This window comes from Halichoerus grypus, chromosome 14 (assembly GCF_964656455.1).
Source record: "Halichoerus grypus chromosome 14, mHalGry1.hap1.1, whole genome shotgun sequence".
NCBI lineage: Eukaryota > Metazoa > Chordata > Mammalia > Carnivora > Phocidae > Halichoerus > Halichoerus grypus.
Window position 1 is genome coordinate 63,636,213 of NC_135725.1, and position 21,653 is coordinate 63,657,865.

Genomic DNA, 21,653 nt, shown 5'->3' on the forward strand with positions numbered 1-21,653 from the left:
GACTGCCCTTGGAAGCTCTGAGCTTTTACTGTCACCTGGTTCTAACCAGAGCAATATCTCTTATCCATTGGCAAAGGAGAGTTAAGGATGTGATTGGGAGTTTGAGCATAAAAGTAATGTGATGGGCTTGAAAAGGCTGAATGCAAGGCATGTGGGGGGTAATAAGATAGGCATTTCACCATAGCTATAGGCAAATTGTTTCTCCTACAGTGCAAAACATAAAGTCCAATATATATTTGATGTTTGGCACCTCTGGCATTTGGTTAGCCATTGTGAAGTAAATACTGGGTACTCTTGATAAGGGAGGTTGAAAGGAGGCTTGATTGGAAAGAATCCTAGCTGCAGGTATTTGTCTTTTTAAAGACATTTTTTGTTAATTTTGTTATCCTGCCACATTTTCTGGCATTCGCTCTCAATGTTTTAGATTAGCTATTACCCTAGCTTGTTTTTGTTGATAACTGTAGCCTCAAGTAACTTTCTCCTTGGCTTTGTGAGAATTTTTTTTTTTTTTTCAAGCGTTTTCCCCCAACTTTATTCTATCCAAGAAAAATGAGGTTAGGTATTCAGCAGCTTTTTGCTTCTTACCAAAAAAATAATAATTAAAATTATAAAAGCTTAAAAGGACCTTGAAAATCATTCTGTGCAGCATTTCCCAAAGCTCCTTCCTTAGAACAATATTCTCATGAAATGTTGTGTGAAAATGGGTCCCATGGCCAAGTAAGTTTGGGAAATACTGCGTGCTCCTTCTTGGAAATTGACAATGCATATTAGCATCTTAAAGGCTCTGAGAAGTCATACAATGAAGACTTTTTTTTTAAGCTGGGATTTCTCATAGTTATTTGATCTCAATATACATTTTTTTAAAAGCTTAAACTAATAACATCTTAAGGAACTGGTGATCGGTAAAACACTTTGGGAATTGGAAAGTTGTTTCACTCATCACATCTAAAAACAATGCCTTGGGGCACCTGGCTGGGTCAGTCAGTAAAGCATACGACTCTTGATCACAGGGTTGTAAGTTTGAACCCCACGTTGGGTGTAGAGATTACTTAAAAATAAAATCTTCAGCATTTAATAATGATAATGCAGCTAAACTTATAGTCTCTACTTTTTAAGCTGGTGATAGATTAAAACATTTTATCATTGCTACAGAAGGTGTGACATGCTAGCTAAAAAGGCAGACTAAAAAGTTGAGTGGTTTGCTAATGTTTTAAGTAGTTTTAGACCACAGCTCGCTCTCTATCTAGTCTGTAACAGTGTCAAATGTTGGTCTCTTGAAATTGGTTAGAGCACTCTGGGTTTTGAAAAACCAGTTCAAGTCTGTGTAAAGCCATCTGAAAGGGGAATTTTCTGAAGCTTTTTCTATTCCCATGATTCTCACAAAATTCTTCAATTCATTCTAGTCTAGAAAGTAATGGATCTTCCTTAAAGAAGTGCTAATCCCAAGGTGATCACAAAAGACAGATTTTCCCACCTCTGATCAGGTTTCTTTTTTTGTTTTGCTACATTTTTTTTTTTTTTTTAGCATGGTGGTATTTTATCCCCAGGACATTTCTTTTTACACAAAATATTGTACTATCTATAAGAAACACTCTTGGAATTTTTATTTTTCAGGACTCCATTTTAGCATGATATTTTTTGGTCATTACCACACTTAGCTAAGTCATAGTTCACGATCACCAAAGATATCTTAGAATTAAATTCTTGAATTGCACTTCACCTTTCCAGTTGGCAGACAATTTAATTAGATACTATCTCCCATCGTCTTAAAACAGATATCATCTCTTAGGAATGCCATTATTTGTCAAGAAAGAAACTGTGGCAATAGGAAAAGGATGTGGGTGAAGAAAAAGCACGGTCTTGTCATAAAAAATATGTGCATAGTTTTTATTGCTGGAAATAAATGTGATCATGTTTGGTGTATGGAGGTTCACATTAATATTAGAAGTTTTTATGGGCTCTCTGCTGATTCCTTGATACAACCCAGTATATTGTGCTGTGTTTTCTCAACTGCCTTTGTAAACACCGTCGCCTTAATAGATCATTTTGAAAGAAGCTACCATCCTGCCGCATCCGTTGGTAGCTTCTTTCAGGTTTCTGACATATCCTTAATCTGATGCTCAGCCTTGTCATTTGGATCAATAGTAAACCAGATAAGATGTCTTCTACTTGCAAGGCTATGGCTATAAAAGGTATTTGAAAAATAAATTCACTTTTTATGTCCATGCCACAAACCTGGGGAGTACTAATTTGTCATTTGTCTCTCCATCTGTCTGTAAACAGTCAGTTAAATTGGTTATTGATGCGAATAAGGTGAATTATACTGGAACAAAGAGTAATACAGAAATAAACTTCATAGTAAATTTCTTAGATTCCTGCAAAAAGGTGACATCTTTTTTTTTTTTAAAAAAAGCTGGCATATCTTAACTTAATCTCTATTTTAGAATGAGTAGTTACTTTCATATTGTTTTCTATTACAAGTAACCAATAATAACAATCAATTATAATTATGTTATACTTGACAAACCACTTTGTATTATTTAACTTCATAGCCTCCGTAACATAATTACCCATTTTATAATTTGTAATGCATTCGTTATTCACTTAGAAATATTTATCTAATGCCCGCTATGTATGAGGTACTGCACCAGGCACTACGGATTCTATATACAAAAGAAACTGTTGGTGATAATAGAAGAGGTTAGAATTATAGCATTTTAGTATTCGAAAGAATCCCAGAAGCCATCTCCAAACTTACCATTTTTCAGGAAACTAAATCACAGTTTGTGAATCACAGGCAACCAGGTATTTAGTGACATTTTTTCTGCCATATATGTTATCTGATAATCTTTTAAAAGTAAACCCATAGTTTAATCTTTTCGAATTTGTATTTTCTCATCTATGAAGCGACAGTAATTCCAGCTCTCACAACAGGGGTGTTGTGAATATTAACTAAGGCATGATTATGGAGCATTTCAAAATTTAAGTGCAATCTGAGGATAAGAAACATTCCTGATAGATAAGAGACAGGAAGAGGGTATATCAAAATGTAAACCCTAGTTACCTCAGGTTTATGCACTGAAGGCTGGTCATTGTTTTCTGCTTTATTTTTTTTTCTATTTTTTGAAATTTCTTTCTTTCTTTCTTCTTTCTTTCTTTCTTTCTCTCTTTCTTTCTTTCTTTCTTTCTTTCAAGTAAGCTCTATGCCCAACATGGGGCTCGAACTCACGACCCCGAGATCAAGAGTCATATGCTCTGTGACTCCACTGAGCCAGCCAGGTGCCCCTATTTTTGAAATTTCTTTAATGAATATGTTATTACTTTTATAATAAAAGTTAAGGCTTTTTTTCCTTTTTCTTCTAACTTTATATTTTGGCATAATTTCAGATTGACAGAAAAGTTTCAAGAGTGTACCCTTCACCCAAATTCCCCAAATGTGCACATTTAACCACATGTTTATCCTCCTCTCTCATATATGTGTGTGTGTAGATATTGTCTTCTGAACCATCTGAAGTAAGTTGCAGACATGATACTCCTTTGCCCCCAAATCTTTAGTGTATATTTCCTAAAAACACAGGCATTATATAACCACAGTTCAATTAGCAAAATCAAGCAATTAACATAATAGACTATTATCTAATCCTTACTTAGATTTCCCAATCGTCCCAATAATGTCATCCATATAAAAATCCAGGCTCAAGCCTTGGGGTGAGCTGTATTGTCTTCCACTTTGGATTTGTCTGATGTGTCCTCATAATTAGATTCAGATTATGTACTTTTCGTAGAATACCACAGGAGTGATGTTGTGTTCTCAGGGCATCATATCAGAAAGCACATGATGTTCATTTGTCCCATTACTGGTGATGTTCACGTTGATCACTTGGATAAAGTGGCAACTGCCAGGTTGCTTCACTCTAATGTTACTTTTTCCCTTTGCAATTAATAAGTATTTTGTGGAGAGCTAATTTTAAACTATGTAAATATCTTGTTCTCAAACTTTCACTCACTACTGTTAGCATCCTTTGACCACTCCCACCTAAATCAGTTCTTATTATGATGGGTGCCAAATGGTACAAGTTATTTTTAAAATCATTGCTTCTTCCAGATATAAAATTAGATGTATATTTTGATGGAAACTGTAAAAATCACCTCCCATGTTGAACAAATAAGCTAAAAAGAAGTGGAAGAGATTTGTGCCAAAATGCTAACAGAGTTTGTGTTAGGCTTAGGGTAATGGAATTGTAGGAGATTTTTTTAAACTATATTTTCCCAATTTTCAATAATTTTCCAAATTTCTCATTGCATATAAAATATGTATTTCATAATTTTGGAATGGCTTTCTATAATGGATATTTGTTTATTTCCAAATGATCCACAAAGGGCTTGCAGAAAAATACTAAGATGTTGATTTAAGAATTGTGATGTTCTTGAAATTAGAAAAACTGTTGGGTTAGAATTAAAAACATAGCCGTGGCAAACAGGATACCTACCTGAGCTCAGTTATAAAATGGTACATCTAAAATAGCCTTTAATCTCCAAATCTTTCTTCTCTACTCCTACCACTAAACTGGGGCACTGTTCTTTCCCAGCTGAGTTGCCTCTCTCTTAGTTTCAAAGAGAAAAGGTTTAGAATGGTGGGAGAGAGGTAAAGAGTGGCACAGAGTTCAGAGATTGATTTGCAGCTAGAGGGTGAGTTGTGATATGATTTTTAAGAGATGGCTGGACTTGAGACTAGAAGATACAGGTTTGAATTCAAACATCATCACTGTGAGGACTTTGGCTACCATCTTGAAAATGGGTAATAGTTACCGAGTCAGATTACTAGTTAGTGCATTTAATTAAAACCTTTAATGTGTAGGTTCATTAAGGATTTTTGAGTTTAATTGAATTTATTTATACATTTATCTGCACATTTGTCTTTTCCACTGTCTTAAGAAATCCCATTCATAGTGTGGGACTGAAGTAGAAAAGGCAACAGATGGATTCAATCAGTTGTTTGAAACAGTTCCCCCCAAGGCACATATCTTAGCCGAGTAGATGAATTGATTTTTTTAAACTGCATATTAGAATCAATAAAACTAAGGTACATTCTTGGAAAACTAAAGATAGAGCCTACCATAAGACCTGGGGTGCTTCAAGGGAACCAGGAGGTAAACAAGATTTGTTGCATTTAGCTTTTGAATTTAATATTAAAAAATGATTTTTTAAGTGACTACTTGCATTGTAGCTCAGAAGGCTGGTCAGGATCAGCGAGGAGAACAGACCAGGCAAATTATAATGGACATCAAACAATGAGAACACGAGAAGCAAATACTTTCTTATTTTTCTATATTTGAAACAAACATGGTCAAATAGAAGACGTTTTGTTTACAAAGACTACTTACTTTTATGAGAGAAGAACAATAATGGCATCTGAGAAAGAAACCAATATTTATTGAGCACTTTCTGTGACCTGGTTACTATGTTTTGTTTTTTTCTTTTTTACCAATGGGAAATCTGAGGTTTTGAAAAGTAACATGCTCACAGTTAATACAACCAGTGAAGTACCCAGATTTGACAGGTTCCAAAATACACTCTCATTTAATTATACCATGCTGCCTCCCATGGGGTAGCATTTCTGGATCCCCTAAAGCTTCCACTTCAGTAGGCTAGGAAAATTAAATTTTGTATCAGGAAAAAAGAAATCGACTCAAAAATTATTAGCCTGTGGTCAGGAAAAATAGAACTTATTAGAAATGAAGTTATTGAGGCAGCTTGAATAAAAAGAAAAAACATCGAGTTTTGAAATAGCTATGCCGAGTGGGTCTTCTGCTTCTTAGGATCATAGTCAAAGAACATTAAGCTGGATGAGCCTTTAGATCATAATTCAACCTTCTTATTTTTCATATGGGAGGAAAGTGAGTCTAGGAGAAATTCAGTGATTTGCCTTCAGATGTGAGGGCAATCTGCCTTACTTAAATCCTTTGGGACTGCTTCAGAAACCCAAAGGGTAAAGTCCAAACCCCTTAGTCTGGAACCTTTCATCATCAGCTCACCTGTTTGGCTTCTGCTTCCTATGTCCCCCTTTGTACTCCATCCTCAAGCATGTGAACTACTTAAAGCTTTTATTCGAGTCACTTTTTCCTCACCCTCATTCTGCATGCACAGCACCCTTGCACATTCAGCTTCCTTCCCACTTAAGCTAGCTTAATCGTATATACACAGCTCAGGTACTATTTCCTTCACAGAGCCTTCACTGGCCCCTCAAGCCTGAGTTAGGGGCCCCTCTTCAGAGTTCTTACTATTGTCTGTCCTTAAATGGGAGAGGGAGAAGCAGACTCCCCACTGAGCAAGGAGCCTGGGATCATGACCCCAGCCAAAGGCAGATGCTTACCCAACTGAGTCACCCAAGTGCCCTAGTAGCAACCTTTTTCTATATATGTTTCCTAAGGCAAGGGAAACAAAAGCAAAAATAAATTATTGGGACTATATGAAAATAAAAAGCTTTTGCCCAGTGAAGGAAATCATCAATAAAACAAAAAGGCAGCTTACTGAATGGGAGAAGATATTTGCAAATGATATATCTGATAAGGGGTTAATATCCAAGATATGTAAAGAACTTCTATAACTCAACACCAAAAAAACAAACAATCCAATTAAAAAATGGGCAGAGGACCTGAATAGACATTTTTCCAAAGAAGACATCCAGATGGCCAACAGACACATGAAAAGATGCTCAACATCACTTATCATCGGGGAAATGCAAATCAAAGCCACAGTGATTTATTACCTGACACCAAGTGTCCCTTGATAGATGAACGGATAAAGAAGTGGTACACACACACACACACACACACACACACACACTGGAATCTTATGCGGCCATAAAAAAAGGGTGAGATCTTGCCATTTGCGACAACATGGGTGGACCTAAAGGTATTATGCCAAGTGAAATAATTCAGACAGAGGAACACAAACATCATATGACTGCACTTATATGTGGAATCTAAAAAACAAAACAAATGAATGAACAAACAAAAAGCAGAATCAAACCTATAAATACAGAGAATAAACTGATGGTCACCAGGGCAGGAATGGACAAAGTGGGTGAAAGGGAGCTGGAGATACAGGCTTCCAATTATGGAATGAATAAGTCATGGGAGTAAAAGGTACAGCATAGGGAATATAGACAGTGGTATTGTGATAGTATTGTATGCTGACAGATGGTAGGTACACTTTTGGGGAGCAGAGCATAATATACAGAGATGGGGAATCACTATGTTGTACACCTGAAACTAATGTAACATTGTGTGTCAACTATGGTTCAAAAAAAATTTTTAAATTCTTATGTAGTGTTGGATACAGAGTATTCATATAGTAAATAACTATTGAATATTGAATAAATGATTGAATTAGGTCAGCACTTCTCAATTTTGATATCATTTTTAATCACCTGTGAAATATTTAAGAAATATTAATTCCAAAGTCCCAGAAATTCTGATTGCATTGATCTGGGATAGAACAAACATTTTGTTTTCATTTGGGTTTTTCTATTGTTTGTTGTTTAAGCTTCTCAGAGTTGAAAACTCCAGTATTAGGTTCCTCACTTAAACAATGGTTCTCAAAGTATGGAATTCTAAAATAGCGGCACCACCATCTCCCAGAAACTTGTTTGAAATGCAAATTCTTAGACCCCACACCAGACCTAGTAAATGAAAACCTCTGAAGGAAAGCCTTAGCAAATTTTTCAAGTTCTCCAGATGATCCCAATACATGCTAGAGTTTGAGAACCACTGATTTAAGAAAAAATAAATGTTTCCTATAAACAAAATATCAACTATGGGAAACAAAATGCATTTTATAATCATCCCAAAAGGTTGTGCCAATTTAAAACACCTCTCTAAATACAGAAGGGTCCCTCACAAGCACAACAGAATTGTACTTGTGGAAATACACATCACAACATTTTATAACTTTTTAAAAATATTTATTTTTTGTATGAAATGCTCTCTACTGAAGGGACTAACTTTCATATTAATCTAAACAATAGGCTATAATAGACAGAAAAAGCACATGACGAATACAGGATTGGGTAAGGAAGCCTCAAAGTCAAGGATACCTTTACATCATTTCTTCTCTTAGAGAAAAGTCTACATTTCTCCGTGTGTGTGTGTGTGTGTGTGTGTGTTGTTTTTGACAGTAACGTTTTCTCTTTCTGTTGTGCTATTTGACTGTGTGCCACTTGATCGCTCTGTCTATTCCTATGGAAACCAAGTTAGCGGATGGAGCCAAGGCTTGGAGGAGGCACAGCGGAGAAATATTAGAAGAGTTCAGCCACAGAGCAACTAAAGATGTTGCCTTTCCTTCAGTCAAATCCTCTCTGAGAGCCAGAATCTGTTTCAAGCCAGGGAGATGTTCTTGGCTGATGTATTGTCTAGCTGCTCTGCCAGATGGATGAACATCTTAAACTGGAAAAACAACAAATAGAGCTCCTATTCTGTCTTTGAAGTGCCGTTCTTAGCCTTTGCTTAGAGAATTCTCAAAAAGCTTCTAAAAAATGTTTTAAAGATTTGCTGAAGGTGGCAGATTAGTGATGTGGTGACCATCGTAGTTGTTGAGTAATTCGAAATTAGAGATTTTAGCTATGAAGCACCAGAAATTTATAGAAAGAGGGAGAATATCTGAAACTGGGAGAAGCAGTGCAGATTTAATTTCAGTTCTAAAGCCCGGTGAATTCATGTCATTCAAAAACATGGTTTTTGTAACTGTTTGCTTTCTTATAGAGTCACATTAAATAAAAGACCAAGAAACCAGAGTACAAGACACCTAAATCAACTGAAATGAGGAAATGAGCCTAGCAAACAAGAATAATGAGGAAGGGCCATTCTTTTCCAATCCATTTGTACTCTATATTTGATGTAGTAGTGATATCTCAGGGTCTAGGAAAAGAAAACAATACTAGATTGCGTTGTACTGAGCTATCTATATGAATATTTAAATTATGTTTATATTCCAGTTAGGATGTAGAGGTTCATTTTTCCAATTTTATGTACTTTAGTTTATGCCAGAACTTAGCTATTAATATAGATGATTCAGAACCCTATATCTTGAATCTAGCCATCTTCTCCAATCTTCAGATTCATATGTATTCTTTTCATTTTTTGCTATTTTTGCTAGACATCTCTATATTGATATCCCTCAGAAGCCCCAAACTCCACATGTTCAAAAAAAATAGAACTCAAAATCTTCATTCCTAACCCCATTTTCTTTCCATCTTTTCAGTTGTTGACACCACTCTCCATCTTGTACCCATGCAGAAGTCCTTTTATGTATTTCACTAATCTGTCCTCTTATTTTCATTTAGCTCTCGACATTTCTATTCTGAATTGCTGTAGTAACCCTCTGACCAGTCTCATTGCCAAAGATTTGTCCCCCTCAAATTGATGCTTCACAAGGCCTCCAGGGTATTTTTTTTTTTTAAGATTTTATTTATTTGACAGAGAGAGACACAGCGAGAGAGGGAACACAAGCAGGGGGAGTGGGAGAGGGAGAAGCAGGCTTCCTGCTGAGCGGGGAGCCCGATGTGGGGCTCGATCCCAGGACCCTGGGATCATGACCTCAGCCAAAGGCAGACGCTTAACGACTGAGCCACCCAGGCGCCCCTCCAGGGTATTTTTTTAAAAACACAAATCACTCATGTCATTTCCTTCTAAAACTCCTCATTGGCTCCCTGTTACCTAAACAATAAATTTTAGAGTCAGTGTCCTACTATATTAGACTTTCCATTTCCTATCCCCTGCCCACCTCTCTAATCATGTTTCAGGCCTTCTTATACCTCATTTTATATTACAATAATAAAGAATTATTTTCAGGGTCTAAAATTTTATTTTACCCTACAAACAAGGTAAGAAGTTGATCTATTACTGTTTCATGGATGCTGACAATAGACAAGAGACTCCGGGGCCAGATACAAAGAAGTTTATTATTCACAGCATAACAAAAAGCATCGGCATCTATATGTTTGCATTGATTTCCCTTGCCCCCAAGAATGATGAGGGAGTTTCAGAAGGCCCGGATGGATGATGTACACATGGTAGGTTTCCATCAGAACTGAGGAATCTACTGCTTTTATAATAAGCAGTAATTAAGGACAGAGGAAAAAATGACCTCATCTCTCCAGTTGATTGCTGCTAACAAATCCCTGAGAACTTGTGTAAGTCAAGAATGATCAGGACTTTGCATTTTTGGCATAAGAACATACAGAGATGGGGGCACCTGGGTGGCTCAGTCAGTTAAATGTCTGACTCTTGGTTTTGGCTCAGGTCATAATCTCAGGGTCATGAAATTGAGCCCTGAATCGGGCTCTGCACTCAGCATGGAGTCTGCTTTGGGATTCTCTCCCTTCCTTTGCCCCTCCCCCTGCTCACTCTCTCTCTCTCTCTCAAATAAATAAATAAGTAAATCTTAAAAAAAAAAAAAAAATGCAGAGATGATTAGGGTCCATGGTAAATTGCCTCTCCCAACAATCCATCACTTAATCCTACATGTTCTTGACATGAGCATGCTATTCCATCAGCTGCTCTGATTAATCTGACCAGCAGAGGCTGAAAACAAATCTGTTTAATATGTCTCATTTGACATTTAATTAATAGGACTCAAAGCAGCAGGATGAGAACAACCTGCAATATTGATTCAACTCTGCCCCTCAGTGTCCTGGATTAAGTCAACTGTTAATAAGTACCAGGGGAAACAGCAGGTCTTACTTTATACAACCAGGATGCACTCTAAGACTAGTCTATTATCTATTATGACTTATGCAAGGGAGTTTGATTGACCTGCTGATCTTTGGTGGGATTACCAATAATTACAGGAAGCACTAGATGGACCAATGGAGGCATATTTCATGGTCCTTTCTCCCCCACATACAAACATAACCTGAAAAGGCACAAGGCACAGCTTTAGGATTTGCCGTTAAACTTGGATCCCCATTACATTAATTTGGCTAAGCCACATGGGCAGTATCACCAAGTAGTTACAACTTCGATTGTCATACCTGGCATAACACAAGAGCTTCTCACACATCAGGAGAGACATAAGAATTTGTATCCATTAGGTTAAAATAAAGTTGAGTCAGTTCCTGTGTTTCTACATGTTTGAGGGGCTCCACCTTCAGGAGCTGCCATTGATGGTGTCAAGCACAGCAGAAGACTTCAGGACCATCCGTGTCCACCTGCATTTTTCTATTTCATAGCATGTAAGTGGCAATGGCAAACACAAGAAACAGATCATACCACTAGCCTCAGCTGCTCTTGGATTCAGACAGCAAACAATATCCAGGATGCAGTGGATCTGGATCCAGAGGACAGAGAGAGCATGAATTATTTTCTCCCTCCTTGTACCTCTCAAGATCTAAAGTATTCCCTTCCCAGGTGCTGAAGTGTATCCCATCCAAATGACTACAACTCTTCACCTTTTCTCCAGCCATCTACTACTTGTACCCATACCCTTCGTCTAGAAGGGTAAATGCATATGGAACAAATTTACAGAGACTCATTATATCTCCCACCTTGGCCCATGTGGGCACTGTAGGAAGACTTGGTAAACAGTGTATTCAATCAGGTGGTCATTATAGATGTTTATGATCTAGGACCATGTCCATTTAACAAATCTAGGTGACTGAACCAGAATTAAATTTGAATCTCTAAGCCCCCTTTTGGCTGGGCTGCCATCCAGGTGCTGTACCAACCAGGCCAGCCTGGGATAGCTCTTAGGGGAAAGAAATAAACATTGTAACCAGGAATGGGCAAGGAAGAATCCCAAATTTTCAAAGTAGGTATGTGTAATCCCCACTCCTTTTGTTCTGATTATTTACCAGGGGGCCTCCCTGAGGATATGAACTCTTTCTAGGGGTGGCCACATTCAGTAGCCAAATTGCCTCTCTTAGGTGTGTGGACCAGGAGGAGGAACTGAGGTAGAGTCAGAAATCTTTTTGAGTTTGTTTTGGAGGAGGCCATGCCCACTCTCAACGATTTCAGATTCTTGAGGGTGGTAGAGAGCATAGAAGGCCAATCGAGTATCTTAACTATTGGCCCGTTGTTCAGTGGTCTTTGTGACAAAAGGTGCACCATAATCAGACTATGACAGTCAGATGGTCTGGAAACCCCAAAACATGAAATGATTTAGTTTTAGTGGCCTCAGTGCTGTGGCTGGTGTAGGCTAATCAGACTGGAACAACAATAATTGTAACCTGAAAAATGTCGGCAATTGTGAGGCATGAGGTGACTTTGACAAGGAGTTGTCAAAATCCTTGCAAGGAATGGGCAGGAGCAATGCCCTGTTAATGTGGCCTCCTTCATCACACACACACAAAAAACAGGCCTCCGTAGAAGAATCACAAGTTTGGTATGCAGTGGTAGCTTCTACATCAAACACATACCTTTTACTTTATGTCTAGTCTATGATGATGGATTCATTGCCATGTTTAGTGCAGTGATGGATCCAGGTGGTAAATGGCCAATGACATGGGCGATGCAGGCTTATTCAACAACCTGATTCCAGTTGGTCTTATAAGAGAATGAGCTCTTACTATGGGCATCTACATGAGAGACTCACGCTGTTTAATTGGCAGCCACAATTGTTTCCATAATCTGCAGCCACAAAGAGGAGTATCTTTAATCTACCACCATCTATAGTCTTCCAAGTGGTAGACCAGATGACTAGAGCCTTGGCAACAACCCAAGAGGTAGTAAAAACATGCCTTGCCCTTAGGAATATTGTCTGAGGTAAAGATGATGACTTTCATTTCAGCCCACTGGGCTGACTCACCCTTACCATAGTCAGCCTTCCCAAGTTGTCATTGAGGTTGGGCTGCCTCCCAGTGGACACCATCAGGTTTTAACGTAGCCAAATGATCAGTAAACCAGGCCAAGACATTCAGGGCATCAAGGGCACCATTAAGCCAGGAGCTTTGCTTCAGACAGTGACCACCTCTACACCCAGTGCTTTGTCCTCATAGTCAGACAAATAAGGCTACAACAGGGATCAGGTACATGATGCATTTGGCTCTGTGCTATTAGGCAAGTCTTTGCATTTACTTTCACTTTTGAGCAGCTGCTCATTCCTTGTTGCTCTCACCATTAGTTTCCACTTTGGTTCCTTGGCTCAGCAGCCACAACCATATTGCCTTCAGCTTGCTGTCCCATGGTCATGCTAACATTCCTTCCTCTGCTTGCCCACAGGAAGGTGAGCCAAGACCAAGGCACCATTTGGGCACCTTGTTTTAGTTCTACTTGCCACCATTTAGATTCATTAACAGATAGGACAGTGGGATCTCTTACCTCCCCCACCTTGCCCACTACTTGGGTACCATCTCAGAGAGTCTTCTTATCCCTGAACTTGGCCTGCAGGGCCCTTGTCCTGACTCTTCAAGGAAACTATGTCTTGTCAGCATCCCTTCCTCATTGCCTATACTGTCAGGGCTTGGATTTAATTTTACCCTACTTTTTTCTTCAATGCATGCTAATTTATTACAAGGTGATAAATTGCCCGTGGGTACCAGCTAGAAGACATAAGACTACCAAAAGAGACAAAAAAGCTTTATTACTTACTGATGGCACAGTAACATGAGCATTTGCATGCTTGCATCAGTTTCCCTTGCCCCCAAGAACTGTGGGAGCAACGCAGAGGACCTAGACAGATGCTGGGTACGTGATGGGTTTGCATGACATCTGAGAAATGCTGAGTTTTGGGAATCCCCAGACTTTAGTGTGTACTAAGCAAGCCTGCTCCTTGTCTGATGTCCTGGATGACATTAATGTCCTTCAAGATTGCTTGCTGCAAACCCAACTCTGAGAAATGGCCTAAGTAAAGAGGAGTCAAGGCTTTGCATTCTTGGCATACTCAGTAAACCCAGGACCCAGGGCAGATTGCTATTCCCAGCACTACTGTGCTATTTCCAAGACTCATTTGCGTCTGCAGCCATTACAGAAAAATTTGATATAATGAGATCACTGATATTTGTGACCTAAATGCTTCCTAGGGATAGTGATTCTTTTAAAAAATTAATATTGCAAATGCCTTGAGAGTTTATAAATATATAATTATAGAGATATCATTAGAATTAATAACATCATGTTTCTATTATTTCCATTTCAGTTGTAAATAATGTATCTTTTGGTACATAGTATGATTAGGATTTAGAATGAGATATGACAGAATGCCTACCATATATATATATATACATATATATATGTATAGTTATAATGTTTCCGGGACAAAATTATATACAAACTTATAAGTGAACAAAAAAAAATGTAGTGAACATTTATATATATAGTCAACAGTTGTTTTCTCCTCAACTACACTGAGAGTAAATATAAGTGCTGAGGACACAGAACAAGAATGCAAAGATCTTAATCAAGAAACATGTAGGTCCCAAAGTACTGTATTGGTTTGGAGAAAAGCTTTGTTCTCTTTGGTGTTTCAGTAGGGAGAAGGGCTGCTACAGGCAGGGTTAGCCAAGTCTTAAGCTTTGGAATCTGTGCAAGTAATTGTTTCAGCTGAAGAGGAAGCAAATAGCAAAGGTTCCAAGGAGCCAGAGAGGGAAAATATGGTAGCTGTTTGGAGAAGAAATGTAGAGGTAGAGATTCAGAATGTTTTGAAGATCAGCTGTCAGTAGTCTAGAAGTTAATGATTAAGGCACTTAACCAGGAACAGAGAGCAGTCTTGTAGAATATGATTTCAGATACTTCTGGTTCAGGAAGATACTCCCTTTTTTCCCACTGAGTGAAAAGTGGTTGTATTCACACTAAAGCCAAGAAAATACTTAGAACTGAGGGGTATTCTTTACCTTAATATGAGGCTATCGCTTTAGAGGAAGCTCTTTGTCTAGAGAAGTGGCAGGAGCAGGACAAAGATCAAGCCTCAGGACAAGAAGGCATCCCTCCTATCACTAGAGATAGGGCTGCAAGGGAGCATTATAAGAGCAGATTCTTAGTGGGCCAGGAGTGGGTGTTAGCAGCTGTAAGGGTGAGCAAGGAGAGAGAGAGAGGGAAAAAGAAAAAAAAGGAAAACAACAGCAAACAATCTTCACTTTAAAATGAGCCTGCAAACAAAAATTCCAAAATAGATGAAGAACTCTAATGCTAAGAAAGCTAGCAATATCATTATTCAGTTCATGAATGCATTCCCAGTTGAAGAGCATAAACAAAGCAAAAGACAAGCCACACAAAGAGAGAAGATACTTGCAAAACCAACCAAGAATTAGTATCCAGAATATGTAAATAACTCCTACAGATCATTAAGAAAAAAACAAATAGCTAAATTGGGAAATGAGTAAACAACACAAAAAGTCTAGTCACAGAAAAAGCAAACAGCCAATAAACATATAAAAACATTCCACCTCAATCAGGGAAATGAAAATTAAATCCATGGTAAAACACAATTGTGTGTCCATTTTATTGGCAAAAGTTAGCGCGTATGACAAAACCAAGTGTGGCGAGGATGTGAAGAAGTAAGAATTCTTGTGCATTGCTGGTGGGAATGTAAATCGGAGTAGCTGCTTTAAAGAGCAATTTCAGCAGTTACAGAAATTCTTGCACATTTTACCAGGAGACATGTACAAGAAAATTTACTACAATATTGTCTGGAATGGTGAAAAATGGGAAACATGCTAAATATTCCTCTAGAGAATAAAGACATACAGTTATTTTCATATGACAAAATACTTTGTCCAGTGAAAATGTATGAACCAGAGCAACTTGGATAAATTTCAAAAATGCTGCTTTGAGTAAAAGGTGGCAAGTGATTCATACCGTACTATTTATAAAAAGAATGAAAACATTAAAGCGATACTGTGTAGCTTATGGATACGTATATGTGTAAGAAGCAAAAGTATTAAAGCATTCATTGAAATGATAAACACCATTTTCAGGACAGTAGTCTCTAGAAAGGGAGAGAAGGTAGTGGAATTGGAGAGGAGCACAAAGGGAGCATCAACTGTATCTGTTATGTTTTATATCTTAAAAATAAAAAATCTAAAGGAAAATATCAAGGTATTTCACTCAAAACTCCTATATTATTATTAAGATTAACTAACTATATGCTTTTTCTAAAGTCCATTTTAGAGAACTGGACAGACAAAAAAATATAAGATTAAAAGTAGCATTTTGGATTGATTTGTTTCCCAGACTCCTTTCAAGTGCTGTTCTCTGGGTCAGAGAACTTTTTCATCCTCTTTTACCCTATTAGATATTATAGTCCTTTTCATGCATTTAGGGGGAAACCAAATGTTATCATTTACATTACAGACAAAAGAAGCTCTTGTTAATTACGGGAAGATTAAGATGAGGATTATGGCTACCTAACAAAACAAAAACATCTTATTCAATGTTTCAGAGACATTAGTAAATGTTCTCTCATTTCAGTGGCATAACAGACCTGATCACATCAGGGTTAATGTCCTTTCAGTGACTAAATCAGGACTTTTCTATAACTTCAGCTCTCTTACTTGTGCTCACTACCACCAGTTTTCTTAAGAATATACACTCCTGGGGCGCCTGGGTGGCTCAGTCGTTAAGCGTCTGCCTCCGGCTCAGGTCATGATCCCGGGGTCCTGGGATCGAGCCCCGCATCGGGCTCCCTCCTCAGCAGGAAGCCTGCTTCTCCCACCCTCCCTCCCCTGCTCGTGTTCCCTCTCTCGCTGTGTCTCTCTCTGTCAAATAAATAAATAAAATCTTAAGAAAAAAAAGAATATACACTCCTTGGGGTGCCTGGGTGGCTCAGTCGGTTAAACGTCTGCCTTCAGCTCAGGTCATGATCCCAGGGTCCAGGGATCGAGACCCACAATGGCTCCCTGCTCAGCAGGGAATCTACTTCTCCCTCTCCCTCCACCCCTCCCACCCCCCCCCACAGCTTGTGCTCTCTCTCCCTCTCCCTCTCTCTCTCTCTCAAATAAATAAATAAGATCTTTTAAAAAAAAAAAAGAATATATACTCTTTCGATCTTTTATCTCCTTCACTTTTTTTTTTTAAGATTTTATTTTTTTATTTGACAGAGAGTGAGAGAGGGAACACAAGCAGGGGGAGTGGGAGAGGGAGAAACAGGCTTCCTGCTGAGCAGGGAGTCCGACCCCAGAACCCAGGGATCATGACCTGAGCCGAAGGCAGACGCTTAACGACTGAGCCACCCAGGTGCCCCTCCTTCACTCTTATACTGTTTTCTACTCAATCAGAAATTATAAAAGCGGATCCCAAAACAATGTTCATCTCAGGATCAGATTCTGTGTACCCCTAAGAGATGGTGCTAAATGATTAACTTCCAAATCCTCCTTACTCTTGCATTTAAGAATCAACCAGAAAACTTAAGAATTCTGAATTTCAAGCAATTTTGAGGAAACATTTAGACATTTTGTTTGATTGTTTTTGTATTGAGAGGGCTTTAAAGGAAGAAAAATTGTCTTTGATATGGGTCCCCAGAGTCATACAACCTTCCGAGAGTTATCACATTAGCTTGCTGTCTCAAACTGGTATATACCCCTTTTCCACTGACACTAGAAATATTCTCCTGATTTTAGATCTTAGAGTTCTCTGTCCCCTCTGCTCATTCTCAGAATTGAGTTTGCATACCCTGGGCATTTAATAAATGCTTGTTCATGAGACGGGGAAGTTGACCGTGGTCCAAACGGATTATAGTGTTTCTAGTCCCAGCATTCGTAGATAATATCTCTTTTGTGTCTCTGTCCTTTGGAACAGAAGCTGACATCTCCCCAGGGTTCCAGCTGAATTCCTGCTGGGTATGCCCTTATTGGTCCTATGTCATCATTATCTGTAGGCAGAGTATAGGCATCTTTCTCAATGTAAAAAAAAAATTCAGAAAACCACTATTTATAACATTCCAACTATTTTTACTTTTACTTGTCCCTAACCTTGGGTCTCTCCATAATCACCAGCTGAAGTGTGTATGCTAGGTACAGTCAGATCTTTCTGTATGTATGCTCTCCATCATGGGCCATTCTGGGTTCTACTTGGTCGGCTACATTTTGTTGCCTTCTCCACACAGGAAAAGTGTTCATAATAAAACAAGCAAACATTTACCAGGCATTTGCTTTGTGCACTGTTCTAAGTACTTTACAAATATGATCTTTATCCTTTCATATGCACAATAATCTCAGGTACTGTTATCCCTGTTTTGCAGAGGAGGAAATGGAGGCCCAGGAAGATACTTTATTTTGTCTGTAAACCCTTTCCATGTAACTTCTTTTTTTTTTAATCTTTTTTTTATTATGTTAATCACCATACATTACATCATTAGTTTTTGATGTAGTGTTCCATGTAACTTCTGTGAGGAGCAAAGATAGAATCTATGTCAAAGAGCTTTGTGATAAGTAAAGCTTAGTATAAACATTTTACCAGGTTGCCTGCTTCAGACAGGGCTCAATGAGTGTTTTTTGAGTGAAAGAATAAATAAATGTGATTACTGAGTACATCGTGCTTTGTATAGGCTGAATCCCCAGAACAATGTAAGTACTGCATCTGTAAGTCAGTAGTCACCCCCACCAACATATTCCTGTTTCCTTCTTTTCCTTCCCTTTTCCTCTAAATTTCAGAATCAAAATGATTGTCTGATTGAATATCTTTAAAAGGTCATGATGAATTATTCTGTAATATTTGAAATGTTATGCTCAGAAAGGTCAAGCCTTATTTTTTGGTAAGAAGTACCATATAGATTTGTTTTTCCTGGGCATCATTTCTTTTTTCAAAGAGAAGATGGCAAGAGATTTAGAGCAGGGTGCCCTCTTGAGGAAATTTTAGCACTTACCTCTCAAAAGCTGGCACTGGATGACATGAGAAAGCCAGATGAATGATGCCCAAATAGATAAAACATTAAAAAGTAAGAGTAACCGAATACCAGAGATCTGAGAATTAGAATTCTTAGCTCTTATGATCTAATATAGCAACATTAAGAATTTTTAAACAAAAAGAAAAACCTCTGGAAGATATTTTCTTTCCTCTCATTCACTCTGTCCTTCAAGGAAGCACCCGTATTGTGCCAGGAGCTATGCCAAGGACAACGCTCAATAAAACACAGTCTCTGCCTTCGTGATGCTTACAGCTTGTGACAGAGATCCCAGGGAAGGGAAGGAAGCAAATATATATGTAACTACAAACTGAGCAAAGTACTATGAAGGAAATGGGAAGGTACTAGATAAAGCATAACAAAAAAAGTTCCATTAGGGTGGTCAAGGAAAGCCTCCCTGAGAGGAAATAATTGAGCTGAGTCACTGGGCTTTTTGGTCCATTGCAAGTCTGCCCATCTAATATAGACAGCCTAATGGACGCTTTTGTAGCCTCTGATTCTTCTCTGTGGCCCAACCCTTGAGCTGAGTTGAATCCTGTCTCTGCCCCTGTGGGTTAGCAGACAAGTCATCATCCTTCTGCACCTCATTGTCTCTCTAGCTGATCCCCTTTGCCTAAGACTCACATTTGTCACAATGTGGTGGTTGCTGCTTAACTAATAAATGTCTTTTTGCTAATACTAATAGCCACTCATGGTAGAATATCAATGCATTATAATGCTTAAAAAAACACATTTCCAGCAAAGTTAAGGATGTAGAGGCTCTTAGAAGATGAAAAGGACAGATAACCCTGACTGCCATTCTGCTGTGAATAGGGAGAAATAAGTACGCCTGAAGCAGGCACAGAACTTGATCCTGCCATACAATTTGGTCTTGTCAAATTTCACGTATCCTGGTACCAAGCGAACTGAAGACTCCAACCAGAATCAGAAATATGGGGCTGGGCTTCAGGAAGGAGCTCCAAAGAACTAGTTTTTGAAGGTTTTGTTTTGTTTCAAAGCTCCCATATTACACACACGTACGATTGACCTGGATCCCCACCAGGGTATTGCTCTAGGCCCTTTAGCTAAACTGCTTTCTCCGGATGGGTTGATTCTGCTGGATTGGAGGGTTTAACTGATGTGGAGAGTATTGCCTCCAAGGGGGCGGCCTGAAGTGACTTCTGGGTTGGTGTTTAGGTGACGGGATGAGTCTGGGACCCAGACTTTGAACAAGATGCATCTATCTCAGTTGTACCCGTACATTGCTCTCACCAAGAAAACTAACCGCCTACTTTATTAACCAGATGACGGTGAAGAAAACATTCAGCCCCTGTGAATCTCACTCCCTTCACCTGTAAATTGGGGTTTTATATCTCCACTCATTTCACAAGGTTATTATACTTTGCATATAAATAATAGGTGATATATTGTTCAGAATGAGCTGAAACTAATCTCATTGCTGCTACTAGATAGCAATTTGGAAAATACACCAAAAACCATGAAATGTGCGAACTCCTTTGACCCAGTAAATTGGTTCCTGATAATTTTTTCTTATGAAAAAATTAAGAAAAACCATGTGGAAATAAAAGTGCATTGTAGCATTTTCTAGAAAAGAAAATATTGAAAACGATAATAGAACAGTTAAAAAAAAGAAAGACGGTGCTTTAACACAATGAAACCTTAACCAGCCACTGTGTAAACTGTATGCACTAGGAAGTGGTTGAAAGGGAAGATGAAAAAGGAAAACAATTGATGGAGTAGTGGAATTATAAGTATTTTTCCTTTGGTCAGTTTATCTGAATATTTTTACTCTAGCAGAATAGTTAAAATACTGAAAACATTTTAAAATTTGGAAAATGTCTTGGCCCCAGACTACATTTCTTCTTACCGTCTCTTATTTTTTATTTAGGGAAATTATCGTTTCATGAAACTCTTACTTACACGCCGAGCAAACTGGATGCAAAAGGATCTGGAAGAGATGACCCCTTTGCACTTGACCACCCGGCACAAGAGCCCTAAGTGTTTGGCGCTTCTGCTGAAGTTTATGGCAGCAGGAGAAGTGGACACGCAGGATAAAAACAAGGTAAGGGACTGTCAAGATTGGAGGCAAATGAGAGCAAAACCAAATGCTTCCTTTTTTTTTTTTTAAGATTTTATTTATTTATTTGGCAGAGAGAGACACAGCGAGAGAGGGAACACAAGCAGGGGGAGTGGGAGAGGGAGAAGCAGGCCTCCCGCGGAGCAGGGAGCCCGATGCGGGGCTCGATCCCAGGACCCTGGGATCATGACCTGAGCCGAAGGCAGATGCTTAACGACTGAGCCACCCAGGCGCCCCGCAAATGCTTCTTTTTATGATGTGAAACCTCAAGAAGAATTATCACTCATCACTTGGAACATTTCCTTGTCTTCATACTCCCCAGTGAAATATTTCCTTAAATTCGGTCCTTTAATCCTCCTACCAACCACGTGTGGTAGGTAGTATCATCTCCTTTTCACCGATGGGAAAACTGAAACTCGGGAAGATTAAATTCTGTTCAAGATCCAAGTGGCAGGACCAGAATTCAACCCAGGCCTACGCCCAGACCCCAATATTTGATAGCTAATAGCGATAGTTACCATTGGTGCTAGACTTGTGGTGGCCAAATGCCTGGGGCAACATAGGAGGTGCATAGTGGTTTAAAGGCCTGGGCTTTAGCATCAGACTCCTTGGGTTTCAGTCTAGAAGCCACTACTTAACTCTTTCTGCGTCTTTGGGCAAATTTTCTTAACTCCTCTACGCTTCCATTTTCTCATATGTGAAAAGGGAATGATAGGGTTGTTGACGATAACATATAAATACG

General features: G+C 38.7%; 1 protein-coding gene across 4 annotated transcripts in view; it reads left to right on the forward strand.

Annotated features, from left to right (window-relative positions):
• INVS (inversin) overlaps window positions 1–21,653 on the forward strand; it is a 159,775-nt gene that overhangs the window by 57,132 nt on the left and 80,990 nt on the right. For all 4 annotated transcript variants that reach the window (XM_036074130.2, XM_036074134.2, XM_078061516.1 and 1 more), the window contains one exon: window positions 20,723–20,896. In XM_036074130.2, the coding sequence (XP_035930023.2) occupies window positions 20,723–20,896 (174 nt within the window). The remainder of the gene's footprint in view (window positions 1–20,722; window positions 20,897–21,653) is intronic.